The 22,358-nt window shown below is 44.8% G+C and overlaps 2 protein-coding genes across 10 annotated transcripts in view; both read right to left on the reverse strand.

The window, feature by feature from the left end:
* The window catches only part of tln1 (talin 1), a 55,610-nt gene extending 41,830 nt beyond the window's left edge, over positions 1 to 13,780 (reverse strand). For 7 of the 8 annotated variants that reach the window (XM_028971869.1, XM_028971867.1, XM_028971868.1 and 4 more), the window contains exons 1-2: positions 13,342 to 13,778; positions 823 to 893 (exon numbers count right to left, since the gene is read on the reverse strand). The gene's annotated coding sequence lies outside the window, so the exon portion shown is untranslated. Of the gene's footprint in view, positions 1 to 822; positions 894 to 13,341 lie in introns of all 8 variants that reach the window. The other variant, XM_028971870.1, reaches the window with a different exon arrangement.
* A 1,000-nt stretch (positions 13,781 to 14,780) lies between these two features.
* Positions 14,781 to 20,988, reverse strand: hmgcs1 (3-hydroxy-3-methylglutaryl-CoA synthase 1 (soluble)). 2 transcript variants are annotated; one of them, XM_028973546.1, is made up of 10 exons: positions 20,896 to 20,988; positions 18,840 to 19,297; positions 18,599 to 18,724; positions 18,184 to 18,348; positions 17,833 to 18,001; positions 17,575 to 17,745; positions 17,056 to 17,162; positions 16,853 to 16,978; positions 16,432 to 16,589; positions 14,781 to 16,343 (listed from the first exon to the last, which is right to left on the reverse strand). In XM_028973546.1, exons 2-10 carry the CDS (start codon positions 19,285 to 19,287, stop codon positions 16,254 to 16,256), a joined length of 1,560 nt encoding a protein of 519 aa, XP_028829379.1. In that variant the 5' UTR covers positions 19,288 to 19,297; positions 20,896 to 20,988; the 3' UTR covers positions 14,781 to 16,253. The 2 variants fall into 2 exon arrangements, with proteins under 2 accessions (XP_028829379.1, XP_028829378.1); XM_028973545.1 differs by lacking the exon at positions 20,896 to 20,988 and adding an exon at positions 20,194 to 20,371.
* Positions 20,989 to 22,358: the final 1,370 nt, after the last annotated feature.

Genomic DNA, 22,358 nt, shown 5'->3' on the forward strand with positions numbered 1-22,358 from the left:
TTACAACCTGTAGAAACCTATAGCTGGATCCCCTCTGTACACACAAAGCAAGTCATGAAAAACTCATGACTGGCTGAGGATTATTAGCACAAAAAACATGTAACCATTATATATTTTCTATTCTTCTATATTCTAAATAACATACAGTGATGAAGATTATAAAAATGAAAGCAACCCTCTACAACGCTTTCAAAATTGCACCTTCAATTTGACAACGTTTAGTTGGACGAGTTTTCCTCTCTTAAGGACAGAGTAATTAGTCCAAAACATGAAAGCTAGACTAGATACAGATGTGTTTAGAGGTTTCACAAATAACGCATTAGGAAAGGAATCACTAGTGTTCCCTGTTGTCTAGGCTAAGGCTAGATGTTTAACACACAGTGCCAAAAATCTGCTCCATTAACTACAAACAAGAAGAGGAAAAAAAGAGGAAAAAAAACATTCCTCGCAGCATGCATTCACAGACTAGATTGGTCACTGGATGGTGGCTTGTTAACAGAAAATTAGCTTCTGATATTGGAACCAAAAAGGTCAGAAGGTTCAGATACTGCGAGAATGGTCTGCTAATCCACGAGTAAATTCATTCAGTCACTCACAAAAAAAAAAAAAGTTTAAAACACCGAATTTACAGAATTTATTCAGGATGTTAAGTGCAGGCATCACTAGTACCTGGTTAACAGTCTTACAAAGAAAAGAATAAAAGCTGGAATTCTGGATGTCAGATTGCCATAAAATATCTCACAATCTCACATCTATCAGTCTGTAAAAATGTCCACAAAAACAACAGACAAACTCGTTCAAGAATGAGATAAACTCCAGTACCTGATCGAAACGTCTGGTTAAGGGAGTTTTCCTCCCAGGGAAAAGTGGCAGTCAGAGGTCTTCTCACGTGGCTGTGGAGAGAGTGATCAAGAGTACATTAAAATCCCCCAAAATCTAAGTAAAGTGATTAAATTTAATTAACAGTTACAAACAGCGACACAAATATTCAATAAATAGACCTGTTCACTCTCGTCATGACACCAGGTCTACATCAGACAAACCAAAGTGTGTCTTACGGCCTTTCTGCAGAATTACTCTGAAGGTTGATGATCAAAGTCCCAACAGACATAAGGCAGAGATCTACAGCATCATGTTGATGACAGAATTCTGGCATTTGGCGGGTCATGGAGGAAGTATGTGACCACCAGAACCGAATGAGGACATCCCTTAAAAACCAAATGAGAGAGAGGGACAGAAAAAAAAACCCCACCACAATTTGAAATTGACCTCTAAACCTTGTAGGAACAATATTTCAGGGCGTGAAGGCCCTGAGCAATTACAAAAAGGTACAATTGTGCAAATTGGGCGACAAATTCCCTAGAGCACACAATCTGAATAATCTCTAATATATATTAAGATCACAAAACTAGTTATGTACCAATTCAATACAAGTATCGGTATCATCTTCCTTATACATACACAGTGTGCTAACATAGCATGAAGGGCACCAACAACACAACATCAGTATGGAGTAATTTCACACTTATATCTGCAGATATCTGCAGCGCCAATGTTTCAAGGGGTGGCAGCAGCGTTACAATGTATAGCACAACCACCTTAATAAAACACCACCAGAAAGAACATGAGGAAAGCCCTGCGCTGATGTCACTGGCTCTATACAGGGGCTGTCCCACTGCCTGCATGTAATCGGTCCTTCTCACTGGGGCAGTGATGGAGCAGTGATGGCCTAGTGTTTAAGGAAGAGACCCCAGTATTCAGAAGATTGCCGGTTCGAATCCCGATCTGCCAAGGAGCCACTGACACTGTCATGGCTGCCCGCTGCTCACCAAGGGTGATGGGTTAAAACCAGAGGACACATTTCGTTGTGTCACCATGTGCTGCGCTGCAGTGTCTCACAATGACAATCACTTCACTTTACATGTAACAAGTAATCTCAGTCGTTACTCAGGATCAGCCAACACCAAGATTTGATTCGGTATCGGATCTGAGCCATATTGTTGCCTCCCTATCACAAACTGGACAGTAGACTGCTGCATATTTTCAAGAACACACAGTCATGCTAAAAGCTCTGACGTTACTCAGAGCAAATGAAGGAGCCTGCATCTGGCTCTGTAGGCTTCCAGGAGGGAGTGGCCGTCTGCGCTGATGTCACTGGCTCCAGACAGGGCTGCATGCAGCGCTGGTGCATGTAATCGGTCCTTCTCACCGCCGCCCGTGACACCAGATCGCACTCTCACACCATCTGGGACGAATAGGGGAAGTCTTTTTTTTTTGTTGCTGCCATCAGTCAACCCATCACCCAGTGAATGGACCCTGAAAATTATTTTAGTTCAGTATTAAATAAGTATGAAATAACATCTCATTCACAGCCCCAGCCTTGTTCTGTTCAATGCTATATTTATTCATGTCTAGGTGTTACAACTATGAGGATTGACTTCCCAGAAGAAGCAGCATCAGCAGCAGCAGAAACTCCAACTCACACTGCTTGGAATGCTCTGCAGTAGTAGCAGCTCCCGCTCATGACACACCATGATGTCATTTCCTGCCTCAAAAGCCATTCAATGCCATAAAAGGGAATTTTAGCTATCTGGAGGCGTACGGGGCTCAGAGCGCTGCAGCTGGCTCAGCTACAACTCGGAGCTCTGCATCCTGTGCAATTAGGAGTTTGCAGGGAAGGAAGGGAGAGTTTTTCTCTACCAAGAATTAAGGAAGAGAGACAACAAGAGCAAAAAAATAAATAAAAAATATCGACTGGGACAAGTAGAAAGAAAAAAAAAAAAAAAAAAAAAAAAAAAAAAAAAACAACAAATAACTTAAGTGTAATAAATGGCAAATATAGTGTTGACATGGCAATTCTATTATTTTTGGACTTGTTTATGAGGTGTAGCTGAAACCCACCACTAATTGTTAATGAAAGAACAATATAAAAATACTAAATACGATATTTAGACCAACTCTCTCAGCCATACATTGAACAAATCACTTCCCACACTGGCGATCAATTCAACCAGCATCAAGTTCTACTCATAAGCATACATCATGTATATAGTATAACCCACAGTGCACAAACTGAGAATATTATCCAAAACCGGCACCCTGCAGACTGATATGGGTGTGTTTTTATTTCAGAGCGCTTGTGTTACTAGTGATATTAAAATATATCCATGAAACAGGAGAACTGTCTCACTTAGTCACACGCGCTGTAACTGTATCCAATCCGGCGCCAAGGAGAGACCACCGCAGCCAAAAGGGATGTCCACAGCATGGAAGCAGCCAATTAGGTAAGAAGAACCCCGGTCAACACGCCCGGCAAAGCCCAGGGGGTGAGATGACACACGAGCCTTGGTCAGACACAAGCACTCGGGGTCTAACGTGTGGAAGTGACACTGTTGCTTCCTGACACAAAAACTAATTTATGTCCATGGAAGTTGCAATTGTCCATTTTTACTTTAACCTGATACAGGAAATCACACTCAAAAGGGGTAAAGGCTTTAGCTTCTGCATAATAAGGCACTGCAATTCAACTATGACATATCACCATTTTAACAATGATATTCCTATACTGCTGATTCAGCAATACTCAATATTCTCGACTATGAACCAGAAGACCCAGGTTCAAATCCCACTTACTACCATTGTGTCCCTGAGCAAGACACTTAACCCTAAATTGCTCCAGGAGGACTGTCCCTGTAACTACTGGTTGTAAGTTGCTCTGGATAAGGGCGTCTGATAAATGTTGTAAATGTAAATGTAGGTTTAAATGTAATTTTGTAATATGGTTCAGAGTAAAAATTACCCTTCAGTTCCTGTGTGATACTTTTTATGTCTGGGTGGGATTCACAGTAGAAAACTGTACAGGAATGGGGATAGCTGTAATTCTGCAGAAATCCAACTGTTTCGCACAGGGACAGAAAGAATGCACAAATACAAAACCATCAACCTGGTAATAGCATTGTGGTTAACACACTTGCACATGAACCACTTACTACCATTGTGTCCCTGAGTAAGACACTTAACCCTGAGTGTCTCCAGTGGTTGTAAGTTGCTGGGGATAAGGGAGTCTGATAAATGCTGTAAATGCTGCCAATTTGGATTGCTGTAAATGCAATGTCAGCCACCCATACCACACACATACAAACCCTGCCTCTAGAATATGGCAGCGTAACCAATATGGTCAAAATATACACAAGTAAAGACTCAGCTGATAAGGTGACTAGTATATAAGTGTCAGTGTTGAGCAGTACAGCCCAAACCTACCTTTCCGGTTTAACAGAGCAACTTAAAAAAATCTATAAAATCTATTAAAAAAAAAAAACACTATCAAAACAGTATATCAGACTGCCAAACTAAAAATTACTGCATTGGCAGTTTTTAATGTAAATCTGAACTTCTGTGAAGGCACATGCAATCCCATTCCCATAAAGATTAAACTATTTCTTGTCGCCTTTGGCAGAAGTGGACCATGTACATGCCTGCATATGATTCAGTTTTGCAGAAGAGAAAAAAAAAATGTTTCCTCTGTTGCCTGGGAAGAATCCTGACAACAGCTGCCACTCCCTCAGCGGACAAGAGCCTTCTGCCAAAAAACTTCATAATAGCACAGACCTCTCCAGGCAGCCCGACAATCGCAGTTTGAAAACCTCAAGCCTCTGCAGAAACAAGTGCTCTTCCACTTTCAACGTGCTTCACGAGCTGCACTCACCGTATGGCTGGGAAACTGGCAGCTTATTGCTCATTTCTGGAAAGGGATGGAAATGTATGAACACTGTCTCAAGCCAGAAAAAATACTTATGTTAAAGGAGGAAAAGGCACTTTGAAGATATTAGTAGATTATATGTTTTAAAAGATGAATAAAAATCTATATTCATTAGCATGGCTGTGTAATAAAACAAGTCTCCTTGAGTGACCGGAACTTTTACGAAGGTTTAATGAAACTAATGATCTGGCATAACATGCTGGTGGGGAAAAACACATTTAGCTCACAACATTTACATTTACATTTACAGCATTTATCAGACGCCCTTATCCAGAGCGACTTACAATCAGTAGTTACAGGGACAGTCCCCCTGGAGCAATTTAGGGTTAAGTGTCTTGCTCAGGGACACAATGGTAGTAGGTGGGATTCGAACCCGGGTCTTCTGGTTCATAGGCGAGTGTGTTACCCACTAGGCTACTACCACAACACAACACTATAATCTGTAGGGCATGACTTATAACAACAGGGCTGCCAACCAATGGTGACAAAACTTTAAACCACAAATTGCCAAATGATTTAATTATACAAGCTTATTTTTCACACTCGTTTTGGTGACTAGTAGTGAATAGCACTCTACATCTCACTACACTAAACCAAGGCGGTACAAAGAGAGCATTCATTTGTTCGGAAACACCATGCTCGAAGGACTGATGTTGACATCGCTCAAGCTTGGACCCACGTCCTATCTCTGCCTACAGCCAATGTCACGTCCTGTGTGTGGAGGGGCCTATCAGGGAGAATGAAACCCTAATCAGTTCAGGTCAGCATCATGCCGTGACAATTCAGTTATTAATATTGTTTATCTCTGCTGGCCAGTGTACCACACTGCACCATACAGACGACTCCAAAAGTCAACGGAAGAGCGTGGGGTGAGCAGTACAAGTACATTATTTACCAAACACACGGATGGCGTCTTCGGTCTGTGCCTCTTATCTTCTTGGAACAAATAGGCCAGTCAAAAACAAGGACAGGCCAAAACCTTTTAACACGTACATAGTCTTTTCTTGTTGATGTCAATATCACAATAAAACTGTACATGTAAATAGCATGTCGGTCAAAGTGCATTGCAAGGTACGGTCACGGCCACAGCATTACGCAGCAATTTCCATCACTCCAGCACGAGCTCACCGGCATATTCCAACACATTTAATGCCGGCTGGAATCTGAAGCCGCCTTGATGGCTTAACTGGCGGAACATCTGCTGGAGCGTAATCTACTGGGCAAATCCCACCACGCTAATCTCCGTCGGCACACAGCGAAATGGGTCCACACACAGCGCCCAGCTATCAGGTAAACAGAACTAGAGAAAAGGGCTCCAGTCATCAAATACAGACGAACTGTGGAGGTGTCATTGCTCTCAGAAGGGGACTTGAATAGTGTGTGAAATGGCCTTGGCCATGTCACCCTACAGTGTGATGAACAAACTAAATCTTACACAGTTGTCTATGATTAACAAAGTAAAATCAGATCAAAGTAATTCCAGCTATTTATTACAACGGGCCAGTCCTGGTCTATGATTCTTAAAAAAAGAAAAGAAAAAGGAGCACGGTGAAAGGTTTCTCTGTGATTTGTGGAAAACAGGCAGCACTTAAGTAATTTACCCATAAAGCAGAATTAAGTATAATGACATTTAGTGGCCTAATACCTTCACAGACGTTTCCTATTTCTACTCAGGGTTTTTTTTGTTTTTTTTCCCTAAATCCATTTTTTGGGACAAGCTGTTCCCACAGCCCCAATCCTGTCTCTTGAAGTGTCTGCAAGTGACAACAGTATTAAAAACAGCGAGACATCACAGACACCATTCCCATGCAGCAGATGAGCACTGGCTCAGATCCATCCTGCATTCTTTCGAAATTCCACTGTGATTCTCCACGGACTCGGGGCCAGGAGGGTGGAGAGGGAGTACTCGCTCCCTTTCAGATGGACCATGAGGAACCCGCTCATTTCAGACTCCCTCAGGGCTGAGGGAATGCACGGGTGCTGGTGAAGCATGAGCTCCAGCCGCAACAGCAAAGGGCAGCTACACAACAAATGCCCAGAGCTTATCTGATGAGATAAGAATCCAGGGATGAGGAGCACAAACCCACACTCACATTATTAATGTGACCATTTTCACAGGAGCCAGATAGTTTTTAGAGAACAGAAAATATTATTCCATGAGGCCATTTGAGACAAATAAAGAGGATGCCAGCCAAGCAAAGCAATGCTTACACAATGACGCGCAACCCAAAGAGTGTCACTTTTAAAACCGAAGAAAATACAACCGTTTCGAACTTTATTCCGTAGAAACTGTGGACTCCTTTCCCCAAGACCAGTCATAATAAGCTGAAAACCTGGAAGCACTGACAAATTAATAGCGACGGCTCCCTGCAGAGCCATGGACAAAGATGAGAGCTCTGCTGCATGCTGAGAAAAGCCAGTGAGGGAGGAAGACCCCCTTTATAGTGTGAACGCCACCGGCCAGTCAGACACTAATCCAATTACGGTGAGAAACGTTCACTATTTGGTGACAACCTCAGCTGTGACACAACAAAAAGTCAACCTCTGGACCCCGGGTGCGTGTCTGACTATGTCTGGCCAAATTAAAATCAGCAGCGCCATAAGCTTCACGTTCACATTCAATGGCAGGTTCACCAAATCCCATGCTACCCCTCAGTATTTAAATGCGATGTTACTCCGATGTCTCGGAGCTTGTCTGAACGGGCGCAGACTGACAGAACGAGGACAGGAAATGCTCGCAGGTCAAATCTGCTGATGAGGACATGAGCTGCAGAGAGCTGATGCCTGACCTTCGGAGAAACCTGCTGCTTAGGTCATGGTGGAGGAGATAGGCGTGTAAGCATAAGCGCAAGTGTTGGGCTCGTCTATTCCTTGAGAAATCACGGTGTCGCTTGAATGACATCTGGCAGGTTTTTGGTGTAGCGGCGGGACTGTCTATTCGCGGAAACGTGACACTCCGAGAGCTCTGACCTCGAGGGCATTCGGGTGGGATTTATTTAACTGGTGCCAGGCCATTCAGTGCTCTACCCACCCTTCCCCTCCCACATGATATCTACAATCCCATTATAGCTCTGCAGACAAGATGCCATCTCAGATGCCACAATGTGCATTGTAAGTGGATCCATTCAACTTGAGAGATGGCAAGAAAATGTCTTGAAAAGTTCAAACTGAAAGTGGATCGAAGATCTCACACAGAGAAAAAGTCCAGCAATATGAAGATGTAACACTCTCACCACTTGCTGGCCAAGCGGCTCAGTGGCAGAAACAGGGAAGTGAATACAGGAAGGCAGGCCTGAAATGCGATTTGTGCATTAACCAGCAACACGACACTTATATTACATATAAGTACATATACATATATATATCACATTTGGCAGTACACCTCGTAGCTAGTTTATTTGTTGGCTACTGAGGTCTGACCCTAATGTTTTGGGTTTTTTATTTAGTACATGTACATTACTGCACCAACTGAGAACAGACCAATAACTCGCAGTCACGGGTGCCAAACAAATCACAAAAACATTTCACCTGCCAGATTTCACTGTGCAGGTGAGCAAACACCATACATCAGACTTTTACGAAAGGTTTTCCCATTTAGACATCTGGACTGGAAGATGTCAAGGGACCAATGGCAGACAATCTCTTTACAGATCAGCTCCAACCATAGCTGTGAGACGGCCGCTCAGCAATGGCAAAAATGTGCTCGGGACGACATGGCCCAAGCCAAAGACAGAAGTGGAATGTCTGTTGTGTATGGCTGGGTGTGGGTTTACGTAAACCAGCGCTCACGATCGCCTGAAGGAGGTCTGCAGTAGAGCGGTGTCAGCACCTCACAAATTAGAATATGATGCTCACAACCATGTGAATTGGATTCTTTAATATCTTAAAACAGAAAACAAGAAATGGGCGTATAAACAGAATTTTAGCCTAGTTAATAGATCAAGTGTGGAAATATGCAACTTTGGTCATATCATATATATATTTGTTTGCATTCTACAACAATCTTATATGCTGAATTGTAAAACTAAATTATAATATTGAACAGAGTGATCATCTTAAACCTACTGACCATGATTGGGTTTTTACACTTTAGCCCATCACAGCCACAGGGACTCTGACCAGGCCCCAAAACAGATGATTCCCAGCGCCGCAGGAATAACACGAGTGTGGTGCATTGACCAAATAAGGCTGGGTGGAAAACAGCAAAGTAGGCTGGCCTCCCGCACCTCGACACAAACCACACATCTACATCTCCTAAACGGGAATGCAGCTGCGCCAGGACGCGTGCACTGCAGACATAAATCCTGCAGCAGAGCCTGCGCCGCATGGCTAAGGCCTTAAGTAATCGGCTGTACCACGCTAGCGCTCACACCGCCAGATCAGACGCAGCCCCCGGCGCTGCTCCCACAGCTCGAAGGAGACGAGGGCCACGTGTGTTCAGAGCCCACCAGCGACAGGGCAGCTGCACGGAGGCAAGGCGCAAAACGCGGGTCCAATTCGCAGAGCAACTCGGCAGCGAGACGGAGTTCCTCGGTTCTGCCGAATGTCTGGTGATCTCAAGGTCACGCCTCGAGATGCTCCTCGGGGGGGAATATACAGAACGAGTCTCCACCAGCGGCATCCTGTTGCTCTCTCCCACAGAGTCCGACAACACTCTGTTCAAGACCACAGTCTAATGTGTACTTAAAAGCGTTTAAAAATATATGTGGTTGACCACTAGAGCACCGCAGTTCACCGTCCAACTCCTAAGGATAAGTAGTGCAATATTACACACGCCCAGCATTTATACACACACTAAGCATGCCCCAAATCACAATTAAATAAGAATTACTGCTCAAATTTAATTAACGGCCATTTGTATTCAAGGAATCTTCAGTAACAGAATTATTATTTTTTTGTCTCACTGTTCCCAGAGCGGGTCAACCCCACTTCAATGGAATCCAGGCCAGCATAAAATATCGTTCAGATGCTAAAAATGAAGTCAGTCTTTAGGGAAGTTATATTCAAAAGGTAAGCCGCTCTGACTCACTGGAAAAAGAAATGACTTTCACGTGCTCAGACGAAGAGGTGCAGCTTTACATTTACATTTTACAGCATTTTATCAGACGCCCTTACCCAGAGCGACATGCAATCAGGAGTTACAGGGACCGTACCCCTGGAGCAATTAGTGTCTTGCCGTGTCTTGCTCAGGGACACAATGGTAGTAAGTGGGATTTGAGTGGGGATTTAACCCCGAGTGTCTCCAGGGGGACTGTCCCTGCACAGTTGCTCCGGATAAGGGAGTCTGACAAATGCCATAACTTTAAAATGTAATTAAACCAGAAACAATACATTCAAAGCTAAAGCTTCTCTCAGTGGACCATCGCAAAATGTCCACATCAATAAGCCAAAGAGCAAAATATTGTGATTGGCATGTGGGCGCTGGCTTTAATAGCAGATGGAACAACTTGAGTAGGTCTAGCGCACACACACCCAACCACGAAATGGTCACTACAACCATTTACAGCAAAACCTCAAGCATCGTGACGTCCACCTCAGGAGGCAGGGTCATCGGCGTACCTGCCCGCAACACCACCGGATGGTCGGAGGCACCGCTCCTCGGGATTCGGCTGCATTTCAGCCGCCGCGACTCCCACAGTGGCTGCCAGACACAAAGGAGGCCTTGATTCCCCTTGGAGGCCACCACAATAGTACCCAGTGTGGCATCAATGGCAACCTTGTTGCACCGGAGGAGGAGGGCAGGATGGAGAGGGCCAGGAACATGAAGACTGCTGTTCGTCCGCCGCCGCTTGTATGGCCACAGACATCAACAGTATTGTGTGTCCGCGTTCACACTTCGACGGAAGTTAATTTGGAGGCAGAGCGCCACTGAATTCCTAACTGTTGTTGTTAAGAGCACGAATGTTCGATTGTTGTGAGCTAAGTTTAGACTCAGAGCTGCATTTCTACTGTCTGGGTACCACTACCCTGTTTAAAAAAAAAAAAAAAAAAATGTTTTTTCTGCAATGCTGAAAATGAAGGTGATTTGTTCAAAAGTATATAAAAATATATATGTATCGTAATTGATGAATATTACGATTGCAAATTAATTTGCTTTTACTCACTATAATATGTATATTAGAAACTGTACTATAACCTAACATGGAAATATGAACTGGGCTGTAACTAGCATACAACTGTAAAGCCTGTAAAGCCGTGGCTTTAAAATGGGAAACATTATTAATGGTGGGCAACGGTGTGACACATGACTGGTGAGCATGAATTTTGCACGACCAATGGAATCATGAGACAATATCAGAGACATTATTGTCTCATCGGCAGTTTATAAAACCTATTTCGGTTTGATTACAATATATATCGTTCAGCCCTAGTCATGAGTGAATAGTCAAGGCTCCGGTTGTGTAGGTGGGAAGACCATAAAAAGTCACAGATATCCGACATTCCCAATGGTATTCACAGCGATCACATCTGGTCCTTTTTCCTTGTCAAACCTACGAGATGCCAAATTTCACTGACATGTCATGGCGGTTGGTGAGCAAATCATTCGCTTTCTTCCTGTATGCACGTCCCTTCAGGCAGGCATCTTTACACCGAGGACAGTACAGGACGAATAACAGTGCGGACTGTCACATTTGTGTCAGGGACTTCAATGACTTATCACAAGCAGGTCACTTTTCTGCTTTACTTCCAATTGGACTCTACGTGCCTTTTGGGGTCACGAGGTTCTTTGAATGAGTGTGTGCCCTTCCAGCAGTAATGCAGCATGACACAAGCCCCCGAGACATCAGCGTTGACCAACAATGATCGATATACGGTTCACACAGACAGAGATGCGGCAGCGAATATCAGTGTATTACAGGCACAGCGCATCCTATCAAAAAAAAAGCACCCGCTACAAAATATTCAAGAGAAAAAGAGAACAGAAACATAAGTGGCATATTTCACAGAATTAAATACAATTTTCCGATACAAGAGCATATAAGCGGTGGACATAAAAGCGAAATTGCAAGCCCGGCAAAAACTAAACGGTGCCAAAGAGAGGCTACGAAGCCGCCCCGGGCAAAGCCATGCCACCATCAATCAGACACAGAGGCCGAAAGATTACAGCGCGAGCGGCTGGATGTAGGTTACTAGACCCCCGAATACTGCCGTGTCATTTTCTTCAACGGCAACCTTATGCCAGCTTTTAAATCTCAGAGCAGCACGAAACTGCAGAGGTGACCTGAGAACTGTCAGGCCCACTGATGACATCCACCATACAACATCAACATCAACGACATTTATTTCTCATATAAAAATAAAAAAAATCACACGCACTATGTCTCAATGGGCTTTGACAGGCCATAGAGTTGACACTTGACCCTTCTGCACACAAGGAAAAAAACTGTAGGAGAGAGAAAAAGAAAGGAAGAAATGTTGGGAAGGAGTGATACAGAGAGGGACCCCCTTCCAGGGTAGAGTGAGCCTGCAAGTTGTGTCAGTGCAGGGCTGGTGATTGTCCAATAAGAGAAAAAGGCCTACAGTTGTAGTGGTGGACAAGTCCGAAATGTAGTCCAGTGTCATGGTGTACAATGCGCGTCCATACCTGAAACGTCATTAAAACTGTGTTCTGAAAGCTCGGGCATATTAATTGGTCGCTTTTTTTTTTTAATACTTAAAAAGCATTGTGTCTTGTTAGAATGTGCATCCGAAGATGCGTTAAGGCGGTAAACTCCCCCACAACCCCTGACTTCCTACATTCACATCTCCTCGTGACAACAGCATTGGAGAAGTGGCCTGTTTCTCCCCAGGCCTTATTTAAAAAAAACCCCAAAAAGTGGGGGTACAGGGGTACAACAGGGTTACGCAGTCAGCCACACGGTGACGGCGCAGAGAACAGAAGCGCTCAGCATGCTTTAACACACAGAGAGCGAGAAGTATGCACGCCACACCCCACCGCAACACGGCCCCAGAGGGCGCGGGTTCCATACTCACACCTAGAACACGAGTTCAAGAGACGGCGCAGCTAACAACAACAACAACAACAAAAAAAACGACAAAAAGGCGAGTATCGTAGACGTCGGTGGATTTTTAAGTGGGTTTTTTTTTTCCTTCTCCTGGAGCCCGTGAGACACGAGTGTGAGATTTTGTGGCCCCGGGCGCTGTCTGAGGAGGAAATTCGACGTGCCAAAAGTTCCGTCTTTACACCCCCCCCTCCCATCAAACCAGTGGTGCCAAAAAAAAAAAAGCCGCCGACAAAAAGAACAGCGCCGACCAACGTGTTGTTTGGTACTAAAGTTTAAACGGGTTCTTCTTTATTTTTTTATTTTTTTTTAAGGAAGTCGGGCCCTCCGGTTGTCAGCCGTGCCTGCGTGTCTACTGTAGCCCCAGGCGCCGAACTTCCAGCGACCAGCGCTTCCCCGTGTCCCGCCCGCGAAGTTGGAGCGGAGCTCGACTCCCTCAGCCGGGAACAAAGTTGCTGAAAGCCCGGCTTCTCCTGGTTCGGCGGAGCGGAGCACGAATGACCCTCGCAGCCTGGAACGAAGTTTTTTTTTTTTTTTTTGTATTTTTTTTCCACGCGTAATAACCATGCCGAGCCTCACCTCGTCTTTCAACCCGCTCCCGGACAGTTTTCTCCCGGAGTTTCCGCGCTCCCTTGTCCCCCCCGGGGCTGAAGCGATGTCCCGCAAGAGGTCGAATAACGTCAAATGTCGTCTCTCTCTCTCTCTCTCTCTCTCACCCTCCCCGCTCCGTCTTGTGAGGCGGCGGTCGAAACTCCACCCTTGCGGCTGTCGTCAGTGTTTCCTTCGCCCCGCGGTCGCAGCGCCAAGCGTTGCGGGCGCCGACCGGACAGCGGCCACGAAGCGGAACCCCTTTTTTTTCCCCCGTCCGGGCTCGGTTCGTTCAGCAGCGCGGCGTGTTACGTGTTGCGTCCCCAGACGCCCGGCCACGTCCCGCGTGTTCACGACGCGAGGTGACCGAGTAACGCGGCGACGTGCTTTTCACCACCGGCGTTAATGTCCACCAGACATTACCTGACATACCCTGTTCGCGGTCAAGGTTTTTGGTTTTAAACTAACGTTTAACTAACGTTTTTTTTTTTACGGCGATCGCGTTTCGCCTGCCATCTGTTGGCGCGAAGGCGTTACTGCAAGATAATGGAATAAAGTCTAAAATGGTTCCTGTTAACTTGAGTTGCACGTTGGTCTGAATAAGCCCACTGTACATTATTTACATTTACAGCATTTATCAGACGCCCTTATCCAGAGCGACTTACAATCAGTAGTTACAGGGACAGTCCCCCCTGGAGCAATTAAGGGTTAAGTGTCTTGCTCAGGGACACAATGGTAGTAAGTGGGATTTGAACCTGGGTCTTCTGGACCCACTAGGCTACTACCACCCTACATTATCATTGTAGACAACGATTAATTTTAATATAGAAAAATAGAGCAGTATGATAGTAGTAAACATATACAAACACACACATATATGTATGTATATGCTGATAGTATATATGTATATTTGGTGATAGTAGCCTAGTGGGTAACACACTCGCCAGAAGTGAACCAGAAGACCCAGGTTCAAATCCCACGTACTACCATTGTGTCCCTGAGCAAGACACTTAACCCTAAGTTGCTCCAGGGGGGGGGACTGTCCCTGTAACTACTGATTGTAAGTCGCTCTGGATAAGGGCGTCTGATGAATGGTGTAAATGTAAATATGCTGCAATAAATAATGTACTGTATATGTATAGATATTTAGGCAGGTTTATAGGTATAGATAAAAGGTCATGACTGGACACATCTTACATGTAATATTGTAAAACGTGCTCCGTATAAGCAGCAAGGTCAGCTTTTAATAATCCATAGTTATTTTAAAATCTTCATTTGATTCAGGTAGATTATTGATTGGTACTGGAAGGTATTTCTTAAAACAAATCAGATCACAATTTACAACATATTTTTGTGATTGAATCTAATCGAATAAAGCAGCTGTAAATGGATTTTACCCCAGTACTCAAAATGAACACAAATACATCAACTTATTGGGACTGAGCATAAATGTTTATTTATTTTACATACAATGTTATAACAATGTGTGTATACATTTCTTTTCTACAAAATGTACAATTGATTATATATATATTTTTGTATCTACAAAATAGAAATAATTTAACAGTTATCACTGTACATGACTCAAAAAAATAACTGATCTTGTAAAAAGTCATTTTTTTTTATCAGAGGTAATTCATTCTGAATGCAAAATAAAAAGCACATCTGTAGAGAGATACAGAGGATTTTTCGGTTGTGTACATACATATATGTATAAGGCTTCTGAGAACTCTTATTTTGCATCCATGGCGATGAAAGCCCCCTCCCCGTTCTTAATCAGATCGTGTTAATGCCTGCCCAGCACAGTCACCACTTTTTATCAATACAGGTTTATACTAGCACACACAGAACATTTCCCTCCGGATTACAGAACACAAACAAATCTTGTTTTAACTAGCCCTTCTGTAATAAGGCCCTAATGTCTCAGTCCATTCTTTTAGGAAATGACAACTGGACTACATATGGACAATGGACTACATATGTTTTGCTCCCTCTTCCAACATTTTGGCACAACCAAATGAAAGGGGAACGCGAAACATTGATAAAATGCATATTACATATTTGGAAATGAAAATATAGTACAATTGTGTCTAGGTTTACCCACTATATGGTGTTGATTTGAGTTTTACTCCCCCCACCCCCTCACAAAATAGGTATTGCTTGTCCCCTTTCTTCTGTAGCTGCTTCACTACTAATGAAATAGAACATCTCTACACAGTTCTTTTTTTCCTGGTCTCCCCAAAGTCTAAATTACATTTCAACTCAGCTTTTAAAAGCACCACTCACTTATATGTTCTCTTTTTTTTTTACTACATTAAAGCCTTTACATATTGCTAGTATACGCAGCATCTCACTAATGTCCCAAATCGCCCACAGAGGCAGACACACGCATTTTAAACTTGTCCATTTACAAACTGAGGTACTTTGATAACCATCAAACGACGCATGAGAACGCAGAGTCATATGTTAGAGTGGATCCAGCATGTGGAGGAAGCAGCAGCAGCATCTGATAAATAAAATTAGCAGGAAAAGGCCTACGTTCCCACCCAGTCCCTTTTGGGCTGCCGATCCTTCCCTTCTCCCAAAACCGCAAAATCTGGTTTAATACTGAAGGTCCGAAATACCACATCAGCAAATGCAGCAAATGTTTACACATCCCTGTGAACAGATTACTGGACAGTTTTTTTTGTGAGACCCATTCTGATCCATGCACAGAAAAATGTGTCCTCAGTCTAGGACAGAACATTTAAAAAAAAAACAAAAAAAAAAAAAACAATGATTTAAGAGAGTGATAGCACAACAGGTTTATATAGTGGACAAGGCCTGGTATCTTTTTCACTTTTCTTTTTTTCTTGCTCCACTTTCCCTAACTCTTTCGCCATAAAACCTCGCAGAGGCTGAATTCAGTGATCTCCATTGGTCATAGAAACCACCGCAGGGCCAGCCGTGGTGGCGGGCATACGTGGGATCTTTTTCGCAGGGCTCGGGATATGCTGGGGATCGGAAAGAAAGACGAGATTAACTAATTGGATGAATTAATTACTGATGGCGTGTTGTGGGTGTGTTGCCAGCGCAGCATACTTCGTTTGTGGTGGTGGAAGTCACCAGGCCTGCTTCCAGGGGCGCGTCGTCATTCAGAGATCGCCTGGAGTACTGCCTGCGGTGCTTCTCATCTACGCGCGTCAAGTACCAGGTCCCAGGGAAAAGCTCCTCTACTGAACTCTGGGGTACGTAGTTGGCTGCAGCAGAAAGAAAGGTTTGAAATTTTAGGTTTCTAGAACCTTCATTTCTTTCCTCCGCAATATTTATATAGCATTTAAAATGACAAATGCTACAAATTCATTATTATTAACCGAGTCAGTCAACTGGTCTAGTCAGTTGGTACCAGAAATGGCCTAACACAGAAAACAGATCGCTTTTTGCGTCTCTCTTCATATCTAAAACTATAGACATTAAGTAGAAGAGTACGGTGGCCTTGTTGTTCCTGTTCCTAAGTACATACCCAAGTGGTGGGTTTTTTCTCTTAGCTTCATGTTCTCTGCAAACACAGCAGGAGACACCTTCATTCTTGAGTCCAACCTGGCCTGCAGATCACTCAGACTGGCCACCAGTTTTTCCAAAGCGGAGTCTGTTGAGACAGACAGTAAGTGCATCGGCAAGACGTGACGTATGGCGCACTGTGGCCTGCCAGGTGTTTGTACGCACCGGGCGTGGCATCCTGCGTGATTCTGATGGAGTAAAGCGTGGCAGCAAAGCCTGAGCCGTAGGAGAACACACCAACCCTCTGTCCAGCCAGCTGCTGAGCTGTGTGTCTAGGAAAATTAAGCATGCAGTCTTATCATAATCCATAGCAAATATTCCACATTAAAGACTGGAGGAGGCTTTTCTGACTACTGTCAGAGACTGTAGTTAGCAATGTAGCAGCCGGACTAGCTCCACCAAGAGCGCTAACGTCTACCATTTAAAACCATTCTGGACTTTATCTGCAGCATACACAGTTAATTGCTGGGACACCAGACCATTTTGTCATGGTTCATTTCCATGTAAACGGTGTTTGATTACATGGTTAATACCACACACTGAAGTGGGGGCAAAAGGTCTCCCCAAAAAAAATGAGTCCCTAGAACCAAGTACTTGCAGGACTGTAGTTATAGGAACTGTGGTGCGAAAACGAAGAGAGAAACAATCCAATGAAAAAACATTTGATGTCAAACTGAAACTTACTGTGCCAAAACTGAAGCTAGGCAGCCATAAACGGAAGGTGTGTACATGTTCCCGTTCTGGTTCGACACCAGCAGGGAGGCCTTGGTTTTCTGCTCAAACATCTGTGCGCTAGCCTTCAAGAAGGCCTTCTCCACATCACGGTCAAAGTAAGTGTCTTCTGCCTTCACGTCCCTTCAAAGTGAACCAAGTAAATATGAGCTGAAAGCAAAACAGTGGTTACAAGGGATGCGGCGTGACAGCCGGGTCAAAGACACTTACCTGAAGGCCTCCAGGCCACTGTACAGGCCACTGTCTGTGTTGGGATTGGGATGGGAGAGGAAGTCATTGAGCAGCAGTCGAGCCAAACTCTTCTGGACCAGCTTGCAGTATGGGGAGTGGAAGATCATATAGCCAAAGTCCTCAAGGTTAAACCTCTTGTCTACACCCTCTGCAAATAGCATTATACATGTTTACGTTCAAAAAGCATGCACAATATGATCAGTTTGCTTTTTTTTTGGTCTGATATTGTTTGCCGTGGCAAGTAACCATGGTAACACACTAGTCTACGAATCTTTACACACACACACACACACACACACACACACACACACACACACGCCAGCCACTCACCTCTCTGCCACTGGGCGTTGATCTTATTGCGGTACACAGCGTAGCAGCGATCTAATGCACTCAGGTAACACTGAATGGAGAGTTTGCCATCCACCACCGGATACTCAGACACCATGTCTGGCTTGTAGAAGTCATAGGCATGCTGCATGTGCGTACCACGAAGCCCTGTGGGGGAACATGGCGACTTAAGAAGAACCACACACAAGTTGTTTAATTGACTGACAACGCTAATCTAGAAATAAACCTCTTGGGAATAAATGTCACGCTGAACTGCATCAGCACAAGCTGAACGCTACGAAGGTGGCTTTGACCTGCCCCGACCTACTTGGCAAGCACTGTGAGGATTTGCTATGAGAGGATCCTTGACGGGTCATTCAACTTACAGGCCAATTTTAAAGTGCATTAAGAGACGTACCTCGGTCAAATGCCAGCGGGGCATTGGGACCCACCAGCATGGCAACCGCTCCAGCACCCCCTGTGGGTCTCGCACCCCCGGTAGCATACACAGCAATGTCTCCAGACACAACCAGTGCATAGCGTCCTGAAAGAAAACGCAGAATACACAATTAAATAAGCAGCAGCAAGAAGTAAAAAATAAAACATCAAAATATGTGTTTAATCTAAGTGCAAGAACCAATAAAAAAAAATATATATACCATCCCAAGAACTGGACTCCACCCAGTTCACAGCATTGAACAGTGCAGCCGTACCACCATAACAAGCATTGGTGGTGTCAATACCCTCCACATCAGTGTTCCCAGACTCCTCAAACAGCTGCATCAGGACCGTCTTCACCGACTTCGACTTGTCAATGATGGTCTCGGTGCCCACCTCCAGGCGGCCAATGCTGTCGTACGACAGGCAGTTCCTCTCCATCAGGCGCTGCACCACCGTCAGACAGAGCGAGTTGATGTCCTCCCGGTCGGTGCAGAAGCCCATCCGGGCCTGTCCCAGGCCAATTGTGTACTTCCCGGCGTCAACTCCATCGAACGTCTCCAGTTCGGACTGCTCTACATACTGGGACGGGATGTAGACCTCCATGGCAATGATGCCCACGTCCTTTGGCCAGGTGGCCACACCGTTTGCAGGGACAGAACCGGGCATCCTGAATGGGCTGCAGGAAAAGGGGGGAGGGAAATGTGAGACGTGTCCAGCACAAGGCGCGTCTTCTCGCTCCTCGACACACGAGTGAGCTGCTAACGCGATTAAACGTTGGCCGGGGTGTAAGAGCCGCAGCGGAGGGCCCGCCGACCTTTAGCCCAGATAACTGCAGGCGCGATAACGCTGCGCCAGAAGCGGCATGTGACCCTCGCACCGCGCAAATACCGTTAGGAAATACGCGCAGGCATCAGAACAACAATAATAAATGATATATAAAAAAAATAATAATAATAATAAATGTCCAACGCACCGGCAATATTTTAGTTAGGAAGCAAACGGTCCGCGCTTGTGCAGCGTGGCCACTAATTCCGGCCGATCTGGTTAATTGGCTCCGAGTTGGGCAGCGGAGATTTCGCGCAAGGTCTCCTGATCGCCACGTCATGTTTCGGCGGAAACGTTTGGCGCAGATGGAAGCGTGGACCGACGGGGCTGCGCAGCGACAGCGCAGGGTCTGTGCTGCCCGAACGCGCCCCGAGCTCACGGCACGTCCGAACGCCTTCCCGTTCTGTTTCTTTAGCCATATATATATATATATATATATATATTCCTTAAACTCGCTCGACTTAAAAACGGTCACATACATAGCGATTACGAGCGTTATAAACGCTGTCTGCTGGCCAGTTCTCCTATTATTTTAGGATACTGAAAGGTTTGCCGTAGCTCGTCCGAAAATGAACCGAAAGACGCCTCCCAAGGTTAAAAAAATTACCCCGACCTGCTCCGACAGCAGGGCACCGACAATCCCAGGCGCCCCAACACATTTTACAACCGTGTCGGCCGTCGTTGGCTCCGACCAGGATAAAAACGCGCAGGAATCAAGACATCGGCGGCTGGAGCGCTTCCCCTCACCTCGCGATCATGCAGGAACCGTCGGCCAGAGGAGAAGGCGGCGTCGTCCTCGACTGCGAGAGCGTAAAAGACGCGGCCGGACCGATTAGCAGACGAACCCACTTCCGAACACGCCCACCCGCCCGCAGGCGTCCTCCGGAGGAGCGCAGTCCATCGTTCCCGCAGCGAGGAGAGGAACGCGTACGACGTTCACCGGATATTACGTCTCGTTTTTTTTTTTTTTTTTTTTTTTTTTTTTTTTCAGTCGAGCGCGAGTTTCAAGAAATTTCGCGTACGCGTTGCCTCATAGTTAATAACTCTGTACACACTGTAAACTCCACGCGTGACACTCCTGGCACTTTACACATCTAAAACGTTGTGTCCACACACAGTCACTGCAAAATGGGAGTTTAAGTGAGAAGCACTCGCCCCCGACATTTGTGATTTTATCCTTTTATTATTAGCCCTTTAATGAATTAAATCCAACTATTTCAGAAAACCACATTCACTTCTCAAACTAAGCATTTTTCTGTTGCAAGCTGTAATTGGTATACAATTTAAGAGTCGCGACGATCAGAACACTTTTTAAAACAATAAGTCTTATCAGGTTTTCACGAGAACTGCACAGAGATACACTACGTCCATCGCCCACTATTCATCTTACAGCAAATAAGACGCCATTTTGTAAATAATAAGCGGCGCTGGTGCATGAGGTTCACTTACCTTCTGAACCGAAAATCCTAAAACGGACCCCTAAATAACTTGGCGCACAACAGCAACTCCAGCAGGAGTGAAGCGTGCCGGCCACGCATTTATACTCCGAGCGCGCCGTACCTGCGCGCCGTAAATACTACGCGTCGCCTCCGCAGCCAATCACCGCGCGGAGGCCGGCCCCTGGCCGTCGCCCGTTCGTCCCGCCCCCCGGGGTCCCGGGCCAATCGGCGACGCCCGCAGTGGCTCCAGTGGGCCGCGAGTGGCTTGACGGCGTGTGGCGAGAGAGCGCGGACCAATCAGCGGCCGCGGCCCGCGGCTGGCGCGGTGTCGAGAGGAGCGCGCGCTCGAAGCCGCGCCACCAGGAGGCCGCGTCGGTCTCCACGACGACGGTGGGGCTTCGTGATGGAGAATGGCCAACTCGCTTTAGGCTTACTGACTTACGTAAAGGATCTGACAAGACAAACAGCAAAATAATTATTGTTATGGAATGCTTCGGATGGGTAAAAAAAAAAAACTTAAATAAACATATAACTTTAGCCCAAAATTACTTTGTAGAACCCAGAGTTTTTACAAGTTTATTTGCACAATAAAGGTGCTAATATAAGTTAGCCCTTAAACCCTGAAAATCTGTACATCTTTGAAGAAAAAATATGAAAAATATATATGTAAATACATGTATATATGAAAAGACTATCACCACTTTTAAGAAGAAGGTGAAAACCCTCTTATTCCAAAAATATTACAGACAAATTTAACACATACACATGCATACACATTTAACAAACAAATACAAAATGTATAAATACATTATAATTTTTCTTAGTCTAGCACCCAACACTCTCCGAGCATGTTCTTCAATGACAAGTCTAAGCCTTATCAGGGCTCTTAGTTTGTATACTTGATATTCTATAGAAATCGAACGAGAATTGCTGGTGTCTTCCCATTGTAAGTCGCTTTGGATAAAAGCGTCTGCCAAATAAAGTAAAGTAAAGTAAAGTAAAAGAGGGGAGGGAGAGATACAGACGAGAGTGTGAGAGGAGGAGAGCAAGAGAGAGAAACTATCGGACACCTGAGGTATTCTTAAAAAATAAAGATCTGGGACAACTGAATAACACGAATCGTGTTCACAGCCACGTGTTTATCCTACGTCGTAGTTTATAATGAGAAGAATTCATACATACAAACAATTCTGTCTTTATAGCAGAGCTCCTTGAAGGAAAAAAAGGTTGTTTTTTTCACCATACCTTCATATCACAGACTGGGTGAGAAAAATATTTGTGCTCTTGCCTTGATATATTGTTTAGTTCTGTAACATTTTTATGTTTTATGCAGGTTCATAGACCACTGAGGGTTTGTCTGTACCCCTTTTTCAGATTTAACAGAACAGAACATCTTCTTATATTCTCAGGTAAAAAAAAACGTGTGATGTAGGCACCTTGATTAAAGGATGGGCCACTGAACAAGATTAAAAA

Source organism: Denticeps clupeoides, chromosome 3, assembly GCF_900700375.1.
Source record: "Denticeps clupeoides chromosome 3, fDenClu1.1, whole genome shotgun sequence".
In the NCBI taxonomy this organism is placed as follows: Eukaryota; Metazoa; Chordata; class Actinopteri; order Clupeiformes; family Denticipitidae; genus Denticeps; species Denticeps clupeoides.

Bases quoted from the DNA above. Each gene is read 5' to 3' on its own strand.
- hmgcs1 (XM_028973545.1), bottom strand. The intron at 18,349-18,598 runs GTACGTCTCTTA...GTTCCCCCACAG, and splicing joins CCCGCTGGCATTTGACCGAG to GGCTTCGTGGTACGCACATG. The intron at 16,979-17,055 runs GTGCGTACAAAC...CTGTCTCAACAG, and splicing joins CACGCAGGATGCCACGCCCG to ACTCCGCTTTGGAAAAACTG.